General features: G+C 42.1%; 2 protein-coding genes across 2 annotated transcripts in view; both read right to left on the bottom strand.

Moving 5' to 3' along the window:
* LOC106650881 (lachesin-like) overlaps window positions 1–13,177 on the bottom strand; it is a 105,622-nt gene extending 92,445 nt beyond the window's left edge. The window contains exon 1 of the mRNA XM_014369131.2: window positions 13,078–13,177. The gene's annotated coding sequence lies outside the window, so the exon portion shown is untranslated. The remainder of the gene's footprint in view (window positions 1–13,077) is intronic.
* A 5,495-nt stretch (window positions 13,178–18,672) lies between these two features.
* On the bottom strand, window positions 18,673–20,133 carry LOC106650896. The gene is made up of 3 exons (XM_014369152.2): window positions 20,016–20,133; window positions 19,145–19,549; window positions 18,673–18,864 (listed from the first exon to the last, which is right to left on the bottom strand). Exons 1-3 carry the CDS (start codon window positions 20,080–20,082, stop codon window positions 18,833–18,835), a joined length of 504 nt encoding a protein of 167 aa, XP_014224638.1. The 5' UTR covers window positions 20,083–20,133; the 3' UTR covers window positions 18,673–18,832.
* Window positions 20,134–20,483: the final 350 nt, after the last annotated feature.

A 20,483-nucleotide genomic window follows, 5' to 3' on the forward strand; every position in this document is an offset into this window, starting at 1 on the left:
TTATAGCGTTTCGATAAAAAATCACTGCGACGCCAACATCTTATCTGCACCAGATTCAATTCAATTTAAAATCTGACAAGTTTGTCCCGGACATGTAATGCTGGGAAGCAAACACATTTAGATACACGCTGCAGTCGGGCAAAGGGTCCTCGGCATCGATTAAACGGGATTGATAGGGAAATAAGGCGGGTGCGCGCGCTCGAGACACATTAGATCCTCTTAGAGCATAAACATTGCGTCGTGCAGGAGCAACTTCATAATCAAGGCAAACGAGAACTAACGAGAGGGAAGTACACACATTTGGATGTTATATAGCCGCTGCCGCTGAGTAATAGATGTAAGGCTTCGAGTTAAATGCACGTCAGGCAGAATTTGCCGCCGCCACTGCTGCTGCTCCCGCTAATCCACAAACGCCCCCTTCGCGCGCGCATACATACATATATCGCCAATCCTGTCTTGAAATCGACGTAGCTTTGATTAAACTCGCGTAATTACGGTGAAATATTACGCCCGAGCATTGCGAGTAACGATAACAACGAGTACATGCATCTCTCGACGCCGCGTGCGCGACGCTAATCGCGTAAACTCCCAAGCAAAATGTACGTTATATGTACATGTACGCTGCAGAAGCCGAGTAAGCGTGACATACTGAGCTGATATTAAATATACGAAGATGTGAGCGCACGCGTCAATAGAGGTGCGAAACATATAGGCACTCTTGGGCGCGTTCATATACGTACGAGCGTACGACGACATCGAGAGTCGTGTCGCAGACAAGCCGTCAGATGCAAATATCAGCTAGTAGTAGAGCGAGCGACGCGACCCTGTGTGTAAGCGCACGCGCGTTTAAAAGCGAGGAAAAGCTTTGGAGCGCCACGTCGTTGAACGCCCTGCAGCACCCCTACTGCCTACGCTACGATCGAGTGAACTTGTATTATGTATGCTCGCTCGCACGCATCGAGAAATCGACGCCGTGGTTACGATTTATTAAATCCTCGTCAGTTTGGGCAGCTACGATTTCGATCGTGTACAACAGCCAATTATATTACTAATGAAAAAGAAAAACTGCGTAAAGACTCGACGTATTGATTTTAAAAAGAAAATTGCCTTGGACGATTCTCATACGAATCACGAGGGTAGATTGAAACTTGAACGTCCTTCGAGTAGTACATTTGCTCGTTAGACAACTTTGATTGACGATATGGATATGACAATCTATAATGTAATCTGATACATTTTTCAATAAAAATTTTCTACTTTTTAGAGCGTAGATTGCGTCATAGAGCTATAGATGAGACAAATTAAATGTCATACTTTAACAAAAAACGATTATAATTACTATAAAATTTATCTTATAAATTTTTTTTCAATCTGACAACGAGAGAAATTTATTGTAAATTTTACTATAATAAGTGACAAAACTTACTGTTTGTAATGCGTAATAATAATTTTTGTGATGGCTAAATTTTTACTGTGATGTCGTACTAATATTTCTCAATGTACAGAACCTGTTATTCTCTGAACTCTATTCCTCCGAATGCATGAAATGCCCTAGCTTATTATAATCACCCCACAAGATCAAATATGATCGCTAGGTTACAGAAACTTTGATGCGCCGTTCGCTTGGAAATATTTAATTCGAGCTTTAAGACGAGCAACACGAGCTGAATAACGATCGGTCGGCGGCCGCATCGGTAACTCCGTATTTCGGATATTATTTTGCTCTCCTGCTCCTCTGCACAACTGGGCACACATAAGCTCTGATAAGTGTGCGAGTTTAAATATATAGACGCACGAATCTGGTGTAAAAGCTGCTACACCAGCCATAAATGCATCGACACAATATATATATCTCGCTATATATAGCCAAACCTGCACACGCGTGGGGGATCGATTTTATAATACGATTGTGAGATCGGGAAATCTATTTGCCCATTTGGTCGTTGCACATGCGTGTATGTACGTATATATATACGATGGCAGGTATATAGATGCAGCGCATATACGTGTATATACGCAGACATCGTGAGAAAATAATGAATGGCGGGCTCCGATAACTCGCGAGCATGGCCCCAGCCCAGCATGAATATAAATAGCAGCAAATGCTGCTGCTGCTGCTGCTGCTGCTACTACTACTACTACTGCTGCTGCAGTCTTGCAGTGCGCGCGTTACGGGCTCACGCGCTTCGCTTCGATTATTTTACCTAATTGTCTTTGAAGAGTGATTTGATTTGGCTATTTTGGCCATATATATCCTGCCCCGCGCTGGCGACTATATGTATAGGTCCGAATACCAAAACTACCAGCCACTATCTCCGCCTATATATCCAAGTAAATAGACGTGTTAGCCCCTCTGCGCACATATAAGCGCATATATAGCCATCATATCGATGTAAAGAGGAAATGAAATTCAAAGCGCACCAATACTCTACGTATATGCATAGTCGATAATCCGGTTGAATTGCACAGATGTTTTTACTTGTCATCGTTTTCTTAAATCATTCGATTTCTAATCCACTATCTATCGTCTTCCCCGCACAAAGACACAATGAAAATAATTACAATTAAACACTGTTGTATTTCATCTTTTCATTTGGAATTTCCAAGGCAAGATTTGTATTTTTCTTATAACCAAGTCGATTATTTCTTTTAGATAATATTTTTGTACTCAGAGTGAAAAGAGCCATTAGCGCGCAAACGGCACCTATGAATGCTGTAGTTGTGGGCATAAATACGCGAATTCAATGTTAGTCGGCTAGCGGACGGTTAAAACGTGTATATGTACCGTATATATCTTGAAGCGCTAGAAGCCATTTATCCATATGTATTATGAAAGTCAGGCGAAAAGTAGCGGAGCCACAATTTTTAGTATAAAATTCACGATCGTGCTGCTCGGAGCGCGCGTATAATGTGTAGCGCAGTATACACACAACAAAAGGTCGAGGAAAAAAAAATATGTGCAGAGCAGTCGAAGAGGTCACAGTCCAGGCACACACAGAAAGAAGCTAAAGAGCATATAATACGCATATATATACCGGAAAAGAACTGCTAGCACATTTATATACATCACGCGGTCAGCAGCATGTGTACATATTATACTCGCACACCCCCGCACATGTGCACCACATAGACGCATGGCACATATTTATGCCGAGTGCACACAAAAAGCCGTTATAGCGTGTTGCTAGTAGTTGAAATACACCTTCACGCGTGTGACACGATACCATCGTACAGCGCGCAAAAAACGGAAAAATCTTGGGGGCCAACTCTCGCAGGTCTTTCTCCCGCTTAAACCTCGAAGCTAGAATCCCGCACTTCTCTGGCGCGGCCGTATACACGTGTAGTGTGCACCTTGGCAGAAATACCCGCGCGGCCTGCCTGTCTGCCTGGCGCATTGGACGGCGCTTTCGGTTATATCGCACGTAATTCTCATTGTCCGTATGGATGATAAACTGCGCCGCGCGAGTCGAGGTTCCGCAAGCGCTCGAAATAAAATACGCGCGTCGGGTTCACGCGTGAAATGTGATTATTAACTCCTGAGCACAGCTCGCAAGCTCCCAACTTCTTTTATTATTTATACAATTGAGCTTTCACGCAGCAGCCGCAGCTCGTCTGCGCGCATGCGGCCAAAATGCTTTTCTGTTTATAAGTGGAAAGTACGGACGGACAAATAGAAACGAGCTATTTCCCCAACGAAGATCGGTTTTGTGTTCAAAATTTTAGTTTTTGTTAATTATACGGTCGTCATCTAATAACATCATTAGTATATACGCAGCGTGAACTGACACCGCTAATCAAAATGTATAGTTCACAATTAAAACTAATTCGTCCATTGAAAAGATGTTATCAGATTTAAAGTTAACGCGAAGCCGTAACTCTCTCTCTCTCTCTCTCCCTCTTTCGCTCGTAGTCTAGCATGGGCATATTTTCAAAGTCAAATTTGCTGATTAACTCGCGAACATTTCCTCGGCAGCTTGCGCGTAGTATACTCACAGTCAGCCCGAGCTCCGCCGAGCATATATTTGAATAAATATATTTGAGCAGCGTGGAAACAGCTACACAAACGTACGATACAGCTCCAGCAACAGCGGCAAAAGCAGATGTCGGAAACGCAAACGAAATTACTTGTATGAATGCAATTTTATTCGCGTAAATAACTCGTTCACGCGCGCGCGCCGAGTTGTGCGTTGTGTTATAAATATACACTCAAATGTAGCCGCTGGTTGTGCGAGTGTATCGCAGTCGCGCGCAGAGGTAAAAACCAATGAGAGATTCAAATAATAAAAGGGGCCGCCACCGCCAAGAGAACTTACGAGGACGAGATAACAAAGCTATTTTCTTTGGGAGCCTAGAGGGTAGTAGAGTGTGCCGCGCGCGCGTGAGCGAGATTTGCCTGCCGCGAAATTACACATTCCACGTGACCTCGAGGCCTTTCGTGCTCGCGCGCGCGCGCCCCCACTCTATATATATTCACTAGTACGTACGTCTGTATCTCATTTAGCTAAAGTATAGAACACTGCAGTGGTGCAGCAGCAGCAGCTCTAGGCTCGACTTGGTGTGTGCGCGTGCGTTACGTGCGTACGTATGTTCGCCTCGTTATACGATCTTGGTATTCGCGCTTGGCAGACTTTAACACGTGCGTGGCTGCTGCTTTTGCCGCGGCTGTTCGTCAACCCCTCGTGTATATATAATACAGGCGCGCAACACCGCCCATACACACGGCTGCTTTCGAATAATATAAGATAGCTCTCGAATGTTGCAGCGCAAGCTGCACATGTATACACACGCGTGCACGACTGCTCGCCCTGTTGCGTTTTAATCATTTTCGGGCTCGAATGCCTGCTTGGCCGCGCGCCTGCTATTGCTGCTGCTGCCGTCTCCACTGCATACTATTGTTTCGAGATTTCGGCTAGAGGAATGCTGTCGCTGCCAAAGTCACTTGACAATGACAAAGAATGCAAGAAAATTACGACGTTCAGCCTTTTTCTGACGTTTCCATTAGATAGAAGAAGTGTACGAATCCTCGACGAGAAGAGAAGAGATTTTCTTTCTTGATCCATCTTGAGTTTGTCAAAAAAAAAATTCTCGAATTCTAGTCGTCGAGCTGTAGACTTGTGGCTGCTTTATGATTCACGTGCAAAATTAAGTTTTCCAAGTTAGGCAATAAATTTTTGAGCCACTCTGTATCGATCTTTCAATTCGATTCAATGCCGTTGCTCCGGAATACTTGATTATTCATGAATGTAAACCAATCATGATTTGAATGATAATTAACGCAAAAAATCTCTCTCAGTATCTCGCGATCACTTTCATAAAATTAGTGCAATCATACGAATTATAAATTATTTTTGAACAAATATTGAGTAGTATCAAAAGTGGGTCACTATAAGTTATTAACAGCAGTAGCAGCAAGAAACTTTCGACTATCTTTTGAATAAAGGTTCTTGCCTCGTCCTTTTGCAAACTAATCATTTCAAGTTATATAGTAGGGAAACGAGGTTTTCATATCAAACCCCCAAAGCTCAGCGTAGAAATATATTCCATAGCCAGAGCCGCGTAAAACAAGCTCGACACTCGCGAGCGAGCGAATTAGCTCCTTTCAGGCATGTCTACATATATTATTTCAGAATTTACCGAATATCCGCAGAGATCAGTCATGAAGTGTACCGTGGAGAGGGAGTCAGAAAGAGGGATACACATCCACTCTCGAGTGGCAATGCAAGAGACTGGAGCATCATAAATTTTGCCTCGCTCCTTTTCCCCAGATGCCGTCGTTTCCTTTTGCTGATACATCCGTAACTTATCGAACTTATATACGCGGTGTGCGAGCGCGGGAAGTAGCCAAAGAGGGACACGAGAACGCCGCGCTGCATATTCATAACTTACCGCGCTGAAACTTCCTCGCGCGGCGCGAGACATATGAAAATCCAGAAGGACATATTTACTGTCGGAGGGTTCGAGGCGATGTGTGCCAGGCGAAAAATTCTCCAAATATCGGCGTTTTAAATCATTGCAGCTCACGCGAATCTAGGGAAAATTTTATTCCGTTATGCAATTGAAACTGCGTACGATGGCTTTTTTTTAAATGGATTTTGACTTGAGTTCACGAAAAAATAACGACTTCGACGTGTAATCGCACGGGAATCCGTTGCTACCGTAGGCGCTTTGCGCGCACTGGATTTTAGAGTTAAAGAGTTTTTGTGTTTGCAGTAGACAACTGCAACTAGCTCAACTGGTCCAACACAGCGTCAAGAGCGGGAAGAGGGACGGGTATGCGCTTTGCATTTCTTTTAATAAAGTTCGGCAAAAGACTGGCACTATAGCAGCGGCAGCGGCAGCAGTAGCAGCAACGGTGGCAGACGTAACAGCGTTGAGCTTCGTCAAATTGCTTTAGCGTGTATAATTTGATAAAGTGAACGCGCGAGCATGCCACACGTTTCACAGCAGCCAGTTAAAATCCGACTAATGAGGCCAGTTTTAGACGCATGGCTTGTTTACTTCGACTGAATTTCCAGTGCAAACTGGACGGTTCTTAAACTAACTGAACGCGAGCGAGCCCGTGTGTTTCTCTCACTCTCTCTCTTTCTCTCTCACTCTGGGTTCCACTGTCGAGCAACTGTTTGCACGCCACGCATGGACTGCAACCTGAAATTATACGCACACATACGCGGGCGTGGACATGGAAAGGCGGTTTTGTATTTGCAGAGAATATAAACGCGCGGCTTAAAATCAAATGCAAGCGCAGTGGGACTAAAGCGTTGTAAAAAAAATTCATCATCCTCGGTAATATATAAAATGCCTCGCGCGCCGCGTCAACGCGAACTCGGCAAACACCAGCCCCAGCTCGCTCGCGCACAACGGACCGACTATATAGCGTGATCTCTCCCGAGCACGACGACGCCGGGTGCGCTTAAATTCGATTAGCGAGCGAAGAAAAGATGGGTTACGTCGAGCGCAATATAAGGTTGAATTCGCGCTCGACTGCGCGCAATGTAGCGCGCTCTCGCGCACAGGGGGGGATCCCATTTAAATGATCGGGCGCGAGAGAGACAACCCGTCCTATAGAAAAACGTCGCTGGTGGTGGTGAGATGGCTGAGCGATAAGGATAAAAGGGCCTCGTATAACAAGCGTATCGATAAGCGCGGCCAAGCGTGTAGAACCACGCGATCAGCCGAAAGTATTTTCTCCTTATTGCTTTTCATTTCTTTTCTCCATTTTTTTCCTTCTTCTTCTTTTTTTTAACACGTCACCCTCTATAGCGAGTGCTCGCGGGAGCGGACGACCTTTCGCCACACCTGGTATAGGAAGCCAATCGGCCGCAATCGATGCTTCTCGCGTACGCTTGAGTTATAGCGACGTTTAGAAGAATTTCATGAAAATGCGAGGGCTTGGCCACGGCTACTACAGCAGCAGTACCGCCACCACCACCACCATCAGCACCTGCAACACCGCATGCTAGCGGTGTATTACACACGAGACCAGCTGCAAATTCCGCGAAACGTCGTCTGGCAACGACTTTCATAGCTCTGTGCGGGCTCGCAAATATTTTTACGGAAATGAAACGCGCAAATGAAAACAAATTTGCCACAAGTATAGTGCAAATGCGCGGCGAACGTATAGCGCGCGGCTACATTGCAGTTATATAGCGTAGAATATAGGACCCCCCTAGAGTCGTAGAAAACAGAGAAAGAAACAGCCGTCACCGATGCGCGCGACAGCCCAATCTCCTCTTTTTGCAGCTCTTTTGTAACAGCGCTGCAGTATATGTATTTGCTCTACTCGCGCCAGAGTGATCACATTCGATCAAATATTTACAAAAGTATACCTTGACACTGACTTGATTATATTGCGAAATGTTTCGTAAAACCTGCGCACGACTCGTGCCCATTCTCCTGGCCAATTAATCAGTTAAAGCAATTTATCGGACTGCGCACTTTTCTTTTTTCTCTTTGTGCAAATAATACATACATCGTTCGATACTCGCACATCGCGCAACCGATAAACGAAAGGTTTTAGCGAGCGACGAGCAAAAAGGAATCGAAACACGATACTCGAACGCCCCTCGCGCAAAGTCTCTCGAGTATCTATAGCAAATTTACCTATTAATTATTCAGTTCACTGTTAGCAGTCAAAGCCCCAAGTACGAGTTCAAAAATGTTTAACTATATTATATTTTTGATGTGTAACGTCTTATGGCTCGTTGGGTAGGCTAGTGAATCCGTGAAAAACAAGCGAGCGAGCGAGCGCGATAATCGTAGGTTTTTAGTCTCAGTAGCGTCTGTTTGCTTCTCGCGCTGTGATTGGTCTACGCTAGGCAGTGTCGAGCGACTGCTAGTTCGCTTCTGCTGCGACACGCACAGCACGGGCGAGCAGTACTCGACAGTCAGAGCTCATTTCTATGAAACGTACAATGTAGCGTTGTGTATCTCTGCGTCTCTGTCTCTCGCTCGCGCGTTGCGTTTTTACGTGTGTTGATCGGTCAAAATTATTGAAACTAAATCGAAAATTTGAATTAAACTTGAATTCGTTTTGAAACGGAACTTAATGTAAGTTGAGGCCGCGCAAGCGGCCTCGACACTCAATAAACGAAATCACAATTAATCGGAAGGTATTGACTACAGAATAAATCGAAAAATCAGTTTTATTAAAATTGAATCAGTTTTATTAAAACAAAATCAGCTGTATAAGAACAGCTGTAAGATGTGTAACGTCTTTATGAATATTAAAAATAGAATTTAACATTAAACAATTCAAGTAATTTTATCTAAAATTCGAGTAATTAAATCAAAACAAAATGCGAGTAATTCGATTTAAAAAGTTCAAGTAAATCAATTTACAATAGAAAAAAAAAGTAGCGCTGCAAGATGTGTAACTAAAGTCACATTTAAAGGTAAAAAATAAAAAAAATAAACAAATAAAATAAACCAAATAAAACGAAAAAGTACTTGACGTTGCACTTCTGGTGTCCGAGCATATTAAACAAAAATCACCAGAAGTGCAACGTCAAGTACTTTTTTGTTTTATTTGGTTTATTTTATTTGTTTATTTTTTTTATTTTTTACCTTTAAATGTGACTTTAGTTACACATCTTGCAGCGCTACTTTTTTTTTTCTATTGTAAATTGATTTACTTGAATTTTTTAAATCGAATTACTCGCATTTTGTTTTGATTTTTCGAATAAATAAATATCACGTTTTTTTTATAATGCAACGTATTGATATGCATCGCCATGAAAGATTGTATTTTAAAAAAGGACAGCTCTCTATTAATCTTTATACAGCAAAAATGGATGCACGTTGAGTAATATCAAGAGGCAGAAGAACGCCAACAGTAGCAACAGAAGCAGCAGCTAGGAGCAAACAACGAGTCAGCCTGCTTATATATACATAGGTATATAATAGCTTGCGCATCGATGACCACCTGCTCTCTTTCTCTCGGCTCAAGATGTGCAGTCGTGTAGAATTTAATCGGGTTCGGAGCTAACTCAACCGGCCAACACAAAACACAGACTTTTTACCTCATTTTTTTGGGCGGGCGTAAAACCCGTCGTTATTCCGCGGAAGTGATCCTACCCCGCGCGCGCATCGACAACGTGTTGCCCGAATACATATTTTACACGCCGATGCTTTGCTGCTGCACAAGTAAAAGAAACAAAGCGTCGCAACGCGCATCTGCGTATGCAAAACGCGCGGCTCGGCGACGAGTACGGGGGGTTGCGCCAGAATGATCGAACAAATATTTGTGGATATTGAGTTGCAGCTGGGCGCTTCAACAAGCTCATTACTTGTGTCTGAAATTACACGCCACACATCATTATTGATTCATTAGCTGAATCATTGATATTACCCGATAGAAATAAATAAAGCGAGAGATGGATTAAAACAAACGTGGGGCGCGTGCTATGAAACGTTATATATACGCTTACGTGCATACCAGATTGAGCTAATCTGGACTGATGTATGAATTGAAGCCGCTCTCGCATCATTGTCCACACACACAGACATTACCGATTACCGTGATGCAGAATTAATGGAAAATAAATAGTATCTTCGGGGCAAACAATCATCGATTTTCGTGGTGGCAACTGCTGCGAGTTCGTGTGCGCGAGCTCGCGGCTTGTGGAGCAAAAAAAGGGAAAAATAAAAATATAGCATCGCGTTCATATTCGACTTAAAACAATGAAGTTTTGCGTGAATCCCGAGGGTTCGGCGATGCTCATCGACATTGTATCGTGCTTTGAGCCAATACTTCGTAATAGTACCCGTGCCTTTTTTTCGATAATATTGCAATTCGATGTATCGATACTCAATACAGATTATGGACTCGTATCGGTTAGTATCGAAATTATGGTAGTATTAAAAAACGCGCGTTAAGTAATCGATAACGGTAAATATAAAAAGTTTTAATTTCAATTTTTTACTCGACTACGTTTTATACATCGTCAAAATAAATGATATCCTTGATCAGCAATATACGAGCTTTAATAAACACTTGTTCAATTAATAATAAGAAACTTTCTCAAATTTGTTTTTGGTAATTTTTTTCTACTTGTATTATCTAACTACCGCATTAAAATGTTTTTCGATGGAATCTCTAAATTAGTTATAGGAAGTATTTTAATTTTATTACGTCTAAACTTCAATATCTTAAAAATTACTTTAAATTTTCAAGGAGATACCAAATTCAAGGTAAAAATAAAAAAATTATGAATTAATACTTTGACAATAAATAATAATTCTACAGTACCGAAGTCGATAAATTTCCTTCTATCTCACGTCCTCGATCGACGAAATATCGAGATTTTCGCGCAATATCAGGAAACGCAATCGACTCATCGCCAGTCTAGACCGTTGCACAGATACTGACCCGGGTTTCCGTGAGATTTCGCGAATGTACATCCGGAAGGGGGCAACGACGGTATACGGCGGCGCGGGGCAAACACCTACGAGTATACAAACAGCAGCCTTCTTGGCTTGGCTCGTGGCAACCGGTAATGATATCGATTCACGGACACCATATACAGCACAGACACGCGATCGCAAGCCGCAAATGCCTCCAGCCGTGCGCCGTGCAGACGATCGAGCAGTGCAGCAGCAGCAGCAGCAGCAGCAGCAGCAGAGGCCTAGCCCCCCGTGCGATGTCAAACAGCATTTGCAAGTCTCATTTGGAGAATCGATCTGTCTCTCTCGCTCTCTTGGGTTCGCGCGCCCGACTCGTCTTTGCGGCCAGCAGTGCTTCACGTCCACGCGCACGGGGTCGGAGCTCTCTTACTCGCAAACAAGCGCGTGCGCCACTTGAAGGATCCACTCAATTATCACAGCTATATCGCCAAGCCGCTCCATTACCGGTATTATCTTATTGATGACTGACCAGTGCTATTTCGCCTCCGGGAATTGGAGGTTATTCTCAACGGCGCCGCTTCGCAACTATGCGGCCGTTATATATCTTAAAACCGCTGGGAGTGTTGCTGTTGCTGTTGTTACCCAAGCGTTTGTTGGAACGGATTTGTCTCGTAGGTGCGCGCGTGCGTGCGACCGATTGAATTATTGTTTATGGTCAAGCAAAGGTGACCGCGTGCACTTGCAATTTCATTTTTTTTCGGAAACACCAGCATAATTTTACTTGAAAAATGTTCATTCGTGACCCGAGAATTTCCAGAAAATCCTATTTTTCGACTTTATTGAATGTTTGTTAAAATCAACTTTCTCGCATCGGCTGCTATCCTCCAATTTCCAATGCGCATTGCCAGAAAATCAGAAATTTTCAAAGAGTAAGCAGATTTTGTTGCTGTCTCGTTACGACGCAAAGTGCGAATGCAGATCTGAATTTTTAATTAAAATTTCAATGCGTCCAGAGTGCCACGCACTAATTATGAATCATCAGTGGTCTCATGCAATTCACGTATTCTAATAAAATAAACCTAACATTAATAGTGGCTTAATCGCGTTAAAGTAAATCGTGAACGTGAGCAAATAATACGACCCGGTAAAATGCCGAGGCAGGGGAAAACACGTATTATTGAATATATATTTATTAGTTCATTGGATTAAGCTTGTGCACGGAGAAGTACTACTGTAAAATTGATAATGCACGAATTTAATTTCAACACGTTTCTACCAAATGACGAATAATTTGGCGAATTGTTCCTCTTTACTATTTGTTAATTATGTATCTCCCACCATCCCTCATTCTCTCTCTCTCTCTCTCTCTCTCTCTCTCTCTCTCTTTCTCTCTCTCACGTTTTCTCCTTCCCTCGTCAATTTTCTCCTCATTTTACGGCCCACAATAACAGGACCGACAAGCGTGTTGACACGAAATTCTATCGTTAGTGTGCGTTGAATGTAGGTCGAAACGCAGGAAGCTTATTGTCGAAGAGAGAGGGAGAGAGAAAGAGAGAAAATCGTAGTTCGAAGTAACTTAGACTTCAGTCGCTCCACAAGACAAAATGCACTAGTTTTTTTTGCCTTAGCGTGCGCGCGTTAAACACACTGAAATTAAAAACAAAAGCACGCAACGCGGAGAAAAATCAGAGCTCTCGGAATAAGCATAAGTACGTAAGGGTAGGAAAAAATACGCGCAAGTTCTCAATTCAATTCTCACATGTGATATCGTCGTGGTTGAAGCTTCAAGGTGTATTAAACAAGCATACGTACACGCTGCAAACTTCACATACATGCACATAACGCAGCAGCAGCAGCGCAGTAGCAGCTTGCAGCCGCACACGTGAGCACGTGGACCGATGCACTTGTTCGCGCGTTTTGCATGCTCGAGCACTTTCTCTTACGAGCCTTCCCTCTACTCTCTGACTCTTTGCTCTCGCACCATAATTACTCGAACGAGAAATGGAATTTTTTTACTACTCAAGACTGCAGGAGCGAAACCTGAAACTGACAGCACGCGAGCGACGTGCATCGCGCGTAAAACGACAGGATAACTCGATCGGAGTCAGCTGGTCAGTTCACATGGTTCAAGAGCGTTCATTCGATATCTGCCACCGCGTGGGAGATAATCGGGTCAATTCACTATAGTACGACAAAGACAAGCAATGAAAAAAAAATCAAGTAAATAAAACTCACCAGCGAGCTGTGAATCGGCGGAGTGAAAGATGCAGCAAAGAAGATAACAAACACCGACAAAAGTCCTGAAGCAGCGCCATTGGCACTGGCAATCGGCGAACCTCGCCATAGCCGATTTCTTTTAGAAGCCGCAATGGCTCAATTCCCAAAGACTAGAGATAGCTGCTTTTCGAGTTCCGCTTTCACACTCACTTATCACGCATGCAACTGCAACTGTTCCGCTTAGAAACTTTGATCAATCAACGTTCTGCGCGCCGAAAGTTTTTCCTATCCTCGCGCTCTCTCTCTCTCTCTCTCTCTCTCTCTCTCTCTCTCTCTCTCTCTCTCTCTCTCTTTCTCGACGAAAACGACACGCGATAGCTCTTCCGTTCGAAAAATTCCGTCTCTATCCGTTTCTCAGTCTCTCTTACTGCGGGGCGCACACGGGGGTGACGATAAAGCGCGCGAGCTCGTCGCGCGAAGACTGAACTCGCCGAATGCAACGAGAAACAGCCGAAGCAGCAGCAGCAGCAAGTCGTGCACACGCCGGGCGCTATACCATGCAGAGGGTAGATCGTAGCAGCCGCTGTCGCCCCTCTCCACCTACCCTATAACGTACAAATACATGCAGTCACAAGGCGTGCGCCATTCATCCCCACCCTGCGGGTTCGCTACTCGGAGAGCGCGCGCGAGCAGCTCGCCGCGTGAGCAATGCAAAATACACATCGCACGCGTCTTTTTTTTCGTTTTTTTTTTAATCTGTGTACACAAGAACGAGGGGATGCTCTTTTTTTCTTTCCTCCTTTTTCGCTATATACACACACTCGGTTGACGTGCGAAGTGTCTGTATACTTTGTAACCTGTACTTGTTACGCGGCCGAGATATGTAGAAAAAAGAGCGAGGCACGCGCGCGGGTAACGCAGAGTATTTGGAACGTACGCGCATACACACGAATCCGCTTGCCGAGGATTTGCATACGTATGCTCCCGTCATCCAATTACGAGACGCTGATGGTTGAGGCAAGGATTTAAAGAAAAAGTATAACGGAGCTTGATGCGCTTTTCATATAAACGCCCTATGACTTTTTATTCTATTTACGGCGATCTCGATGTACGACTGCACTTGTCTGGTCAAATATTCGTACTTTGTTTGCATATTGTGGGTCTGTATTACATCTTTGCGTGTCTTCATGTTCTGTGCACCATGGGTAACGAATTTAATGCTTTTTCCAATATTTATAATACACTTTACACAATATTTTTAGACTCCTTGCGCGACTTGCTTATCAAATAAGTCAAGGCAGCGATTCATAGCTTGAGCTCGCTTGGTCGCGTGGAGCATTCGAGAGACCGATTGGGATTTCTTCGAGTTGAGAATGAAAAATAAATTCACTCAGCTAGCTGAATTCATCGATATGTGTCTAGGTGAGCGGCGCATCGCTATATCGGGAAGAGAAGCGCTATTGCGGAAAAACGAGCACCGCGATGAGCGATGCGAAATTTATTAAACATCGCGGCAGTCGCGCGCGCGCGCGCGCTGCGAATTTATTGCAAAGCATTTTTTGCAGAGTCGGGGCATTAATCACATTTACTGGCTTAGCTCTCCAGGTAAGGGGCCAAAGTTTAATCATCGAATAAATTCAGTATCCGTCCAGAATTCAAAACAAATTGCTCGTGAAATATTTGGCGAAGCTTGGAGCCGACAATATAATACACGCTCCTCGAGAATAGAAAATCCACGTACTCCTTTTGAACGATTTTTTTCTTCAAATTTCTTATTTTTATTAGTTCATAAAATCATTTCAACTTCGATGTGAACGTCCAGGAGAACTATGAATCATTAAAATCGAGTCGAATTGCCGCACAGAGAATTATTATTTCAAGTAATCTGCTGCCTAATTGTGAGTAATACAATCCTAAGTTCATTTGTATGACGTTGGCGAAGAGTATACGTATACAGAAATAAGGAACGGTGTCGCTTTAACATTGTTTCTCTGTATGGTGGTGCATTAAAGTCGCGTCTCGACGTGAACTTTTGAAGGTAATAAAAAGCTCGTTCTTTATTTTGCATGTGAAGGCACCATTTATTTTCTTAGAATATGGTAGGCAATCAGTAACTTTATACCGTTTCGTTTAGACTTTCATAATTGGTATATATATACATACCGAACAATATAGAATTCAAAAAATGATATATACTTACGACAATCGCAAAAAAATATTGCTCATTCAGATTACGAATTCAACCTATGCGCGGCTAAACTTTTTTTGTATTCACTTTATGATATAAAAATTCTAAGAATAGCGTTAATATTAAACTGACAGTGAAAAATTTATCCTGGAACCCTATGTCTCAATTTCGGTGCTCAAAAATGTAACTAATACATCACTGCCGGAAAAAATGATCGTTAGGCGTGCCAAGGTTCATTTTGTAATCCCAAATGAATTACGCAGATGGCCGATCGTAGAAATCACCGCATCGGATTTTCGGCACCTACATAGAGTACTCTCGCTCTAATGGCAGATCGTCTGAAAAAAAGTTGGTAAATATCGATGCCTGCGGCAGTGGCTCGTGCTTTAGTAGTTATATACACAACAAAAAGTGCTTGGCAATCGCGTGCGACCGATTACATCCACGCCCCATCCCACCCCCACGCAGAGGGCTCATAATAATAAGAATCTACTCGCGGCAAGCACAGCACACACGTGCATAAGCGGCCAAGTCACAAACGCGCGCTCACATATATTTATATATACATATACGCCTGTGCACTTACACGTGGGTTCGGTGTACGAGCTGTATGCTAGATGCAGAAAGGATCGTTCTAGCATGGATCGGAATCGCTCGAGGAATGACTCGCGTGATTTAAGTCAGTTCGCCGCCGCCGCGACTACGACGACGATTCTTACGACGACGAACCCGCCACCACAGCTTTTCTTTTTCACTCCTTCCGACCTTCTGTGCCAAGGCACACAGTAACTATGGATTTCTACGTATGTATGATATGTATAGTGCAGCTCAGCTGTCTTTCTTTATCGTTTCTTCGTTATCTGCATGCAACTCGGTGGTCTGCACACGCAGCCATCTTTCCTTCTTTTTTTCGCTCTCTTTCTCTTTCTTTCCTCATTTTTATCTAGGTATGACGCTTCTTTCACCGAGTTTGTGTGTATGTGTATCATTACCAGCTGTAATTTGACAATTTTCTCAATAATCCGGCGAGAGGGAAAGAAAAATTTAGTTGAACGCTGTCGAGTGAGACAGAGAGTCAAACTGCTATTCCTAGCTCGTCACAGCGTTTGCAGTACCTATATATACCATCTTCGTTGCAAAGACAGAAAGAAAGAAGTTGGCGAAAATGCTCCTGTGGACCCATTGAGCGCTTCAAATCCTTGAGTCGAAAAGAACATGAGAGAGGAAGAGTAAGCGAGACAGACACAGGCCAAAAGCTGGAGTAAAAGCGAGAGAGAGAGAGAGAGAGAGAGAGAGAGAGAGAGCAAACGAGATAGTAGATGAAAGTTTCTTAAATCAAAGCGAAAGCTCTACTGCTCACTGTTGCGTTGCACTATACACTTGGGGTCAAGATATTTTTATTACGTTTCGGCGAGACTCGTCCAAAGAATGGGATACTTTAATTAAGAAATAAAATTCTTCCTTTCCCGACCCAGTCTACGTATGCCATCCAACCTCGAAATTCTCTGCTCGGCTTTTCAGCCTTTCATATTTCGACCGGAATTTATGATGTCGTATTTATATTCACTTGACTTTTTTTATTCCGTAGGTGATATTCATTCTAGCTTTCTGACGCATGAGTTAAAAAAAATTTTAATTGCGTCGATTTTAATACAAAACAAAAAAGTGAATGTTTTTTTCTTTTTATTTATGTTTCCTACTTTTCGGAGGTTATCAATAAATGAAACTTTTTTAATAAAAGCACATTTTTTTCTTTGTATAATTGATTTTCCAATACATGTAGTTTTCTGTACGAACACTTAATAATTGAGAAATCCGAGCCGTTCAGCCTCGAACCATAGGTGATTTGTCCCATAGCCACAAAAGATTTTTTCTATATTTAATAATAAACGTGGAGGGTGCAAAAGGCCCCAAGAGGTTTCTAAGCGCATATACAAGGAAAGAATCGAAGCCTTTGAAAAGCTGATCAAGAGTACAAGCATAAGGAGCATTGAACGAGTTGAAATTTGAATCTGCGATTCTATCCTACTGCTCTGCATTCGTTATAACAAAAATTGAGTCGGACACAAGTAGAGTAATTGTCTGACTATACGATTAAATGCGATGTTATCAATGTAAGCAGATGTACCAACGCCTGCCAGTTGGTCTCTACAAGTAGACAATTGCGAATGAAAAAATGTACACTCTTAGTGAGTTTTAAATTAATTTGGGCTTAGAAAAAATAGTCACTTCTTCTGATTTTCAAGGCTAGGCAGTTCAATATTACCGACTAATTATTTACGGCGAATAAATCCCTCACATCGAAACGCAATATCATTCAGCAGAAATATTCTATACATACGCGTTCTTGGTAAAGATATCATAAGCTTTATTGATCGTATTACGCAAATGAATAATTCATCACAAGAAGGGGATAATATATGAGCAAGCGTGATAAACATTAATAACTGAAAATATATTTATCAATTATCTTAATTTCAACTTTGTTTAAAATTTCAGCGCATCTTATTAATATTTACTATGATACAATATGTACGAAGTTGATTGTTATTAGGTATTGAGGAAAAATATTAAATATTTGTATTCTATACACACACATGTAGTTTAATACGAATACTCATAAAAAAGAGTACATATGCCGGATACTGTAACTCAAACCGTTCGCTTAAAAAGTTACTACGTAAAAACTATGAAATAAATTGTTAAAAACATAAATTTTTTGAAAATGCAAAATAACACATAAGTTACACACAACGTCTACGAAAAAAGCCGACTTAAAAAAAATTTACCTCAGCAAAAAATCAAGAATTTCGGAATAGTGGAAAAAGATTTGGAAAAAAAGTTTTTTAAAAGGTTGATTACATTTTTTTGTTTCCAAGGTTCTTTCACTTTCCAGAGTACCCCTAATTTTATGCGAAGCAAATTAATTGACGTTATTGAAAAAAATGACTCCGAAATTGTCTGTACAGGATAGTGAAAATTTGACTAATATTCAGTAAGGCTATTCAAAAAAGCTATATACATGCTAATGCCTTATTAGCGTACAATGTTTAATAAGTATATGTGCATCAGACATAAGGTCAAGGGTTCCTTCGTTCTAATTGCCCATTTGTTCGCACTTCCAGCCTCCCTGTTCTAGTACATGAGATACGCTTGGTGTCAACCAATAGAGTACGACACGTTCAAGCAACAGCGAAAGCAACAGTGTCGACGACGGCGATACCGTGTTGAGACTATTTTTAATCCATGTTATACAGTGCTCTAGAAGCGGAAAGCAACAACGTGTTAGATTTGTGGGTGGATTGAAGTAGCGAATAATTGCCAAAGACTGCTTCTATAGCAGCTGGCGACCCTTTCGATACTTTTCTATTGTTGAAACATGGAATGAGAAAAAGAGAGAGGGAGAGAGAGAGCTGAGAGTAAACTGAGATGTTAATGGGGGAAGAATTCCCTTTTATTTTGACGTTCGTTGCAGGACTTACAGTTTCATTACTTGACAATACGGCTTTGTTGTTAAGATTGACTGCATGAGCGTGACTACGAGGCATAACGTGGTTTTGGTGCAGATACATATATCTGAACAAATTAACACGAGCCATCTCGTACTTTATAGTAATCTGAAAGACAAATAAAATGAAACTTACAGATGCTTTATAAAATTTTAAGCTCCAACAATAATCATGTTTGATTCGTGATATCAACAGACTTTAGTAATAAAACAATTTTATAAGTATAACTATTGAACGTGGCAAGGATTTAATAATTTCTTTAGTTAATCTGTTTGAAATTGAATAAAAAGGACTTGCAAAACGTATTTGAAAAACTAGATAAGAAATGCAGTTCAGATACTTTTATCTTTTTAAACGCATCAAACTTTAATAAAAATATCAAACTAACTTTCACGCTGAGCGACAACAATAGTAAGCTCTGTGTCGTCCCAAATTGTCGCCTTTCTCACTGCGTACTTCGTACATGTGTTGTAACACATCATGTGGCACAAACTAGCAAAAGTCCGATCAGCCAAACCAAGTTTCTGTTGATTTCGTGCGCAGATTTGAACATCCCCACTCGTTCGAACGTCAATCTGCTTTTCTTTCTCGACTGTATTTTTTTTTGATCGGTCTACATCTCCCCGTGGTGTGCAACGATGATCGCAATTACATGAATCCGGCTCAGCAGTGATCGTCATCGGGGTAGTGCTAGAGGCTGTTGTGTCAACGAGCAACTTCGTCTTTCCAGGTGGGATATCGTCGTCGTCTTGGCGAACGTCAACAACGACTCCTTCGGCAAAAACTGCGAACACTGAAGGTACCAACACATGCAACACGCAGAACAGAGACCAAACGTATCGTTATATTCATCAAGGATGAAACTTTTATCCTGAGTAAAGACCACTCGAGCAAGAAAGCACAGGAGCTGCAGCGTATCTACTTCTCTTTTTTAGTTTTGCATACTTAGAAAAGCTTTGGCATGCATACGTTAGAGCCGATGCTCGCGTAAGAAAAGGAGCAAACGTAAAAAGCTATGAAAAATAGTGCTCAGTGCATGCATAAGGAGCTTTATGACTTTTTGTCGAAAACTGAATTTTTCCGTACTACCCCGACTTGACTGATTCGCGTAACAAAGATACGCGTTACGGACCAGAGAATCGCAAAATAACGGTTTGTCTACAGAAATAACTTAGCATCCTTTATCTTGAGCCTCTTAAGCGCGCAAAAAGTGTACATATTAATTAGACTCTCGACTCTCATCTTTCGAGTATACGTACCAAACAGCAAGAAGATCAGCTTGAGGACCATGTTAAAGTTGTCACGAGCGAAAAGTAGCGGAGCCATCACGATGATACGAACTGCTCATCACGCGGCTCGCGTAACTAGATCGTTCCACTCACATAGCACTGTATGCACTGAGTATGCAACTCTCGTTTGCTTCTCGCTATCGGAGAAACAATAAAAATCATCAAATTAGATCACTCGCTGGTATCGAATTAATGTTTCTTTCTCTACTTGGCTGAATGCTTTGAAAATTTTTTGTCTACATTCAAGCGCTCGCATCAATAAATGAAACGCATACAATTTTAATCTTTAATTGACCTCTGTCCGCTTGCGCGTAAATTGACACATTTTCAAGAGAAACGCGCTGAAATACTTCAAAGTGTACATATGCGCTAATGCAGCTGCGCCACGCGCGTACGATTACTCGATTTTGTGTCATGTTTATATATCTCTTCATTCGT

This window comes from Trichogramma pretiosum, unplaced genomic scaffold (genome assembly GCF_000599845.2).
Source record: "Trichogramma pretiosum strain Unisexual culture from Peru unplaced genomic scaffold, Tpre_2.0 scaffold3, whole genome shotgun sequence".
Taxonomy (NCBI): domain Eukaryota; kingdom Metazoa; phylum Arthropoda; class Insecta; order Hymenoptera; family Trichogrammatidae; genus Trichogramma; species Trichogramma pretiosum.

Coding starts and splice junctions, on each gene's coding strand:
- LOC106650896 (XM_014369152.2), bottom strand. CDS start 20,082: ATGGCTCCGCTACTTTTCGCTCGTGACAACTTTAACATGGTCCTCAAG. Junction 19,550..20,015: donor GCTGATCTTCTTGCTGTTTG/GTACGTATACTC, acceptor TGGTACCTTCAG/TGTTCGCAGTTTTTGCCGAA. Junction 18,865..19,144: donor TGTTGTCGCTCAGCGTGAAA/GTTAGTTTGATA, acceptor TTTGTCTTTCAG/ATTACTATAAAGTACGAGAT.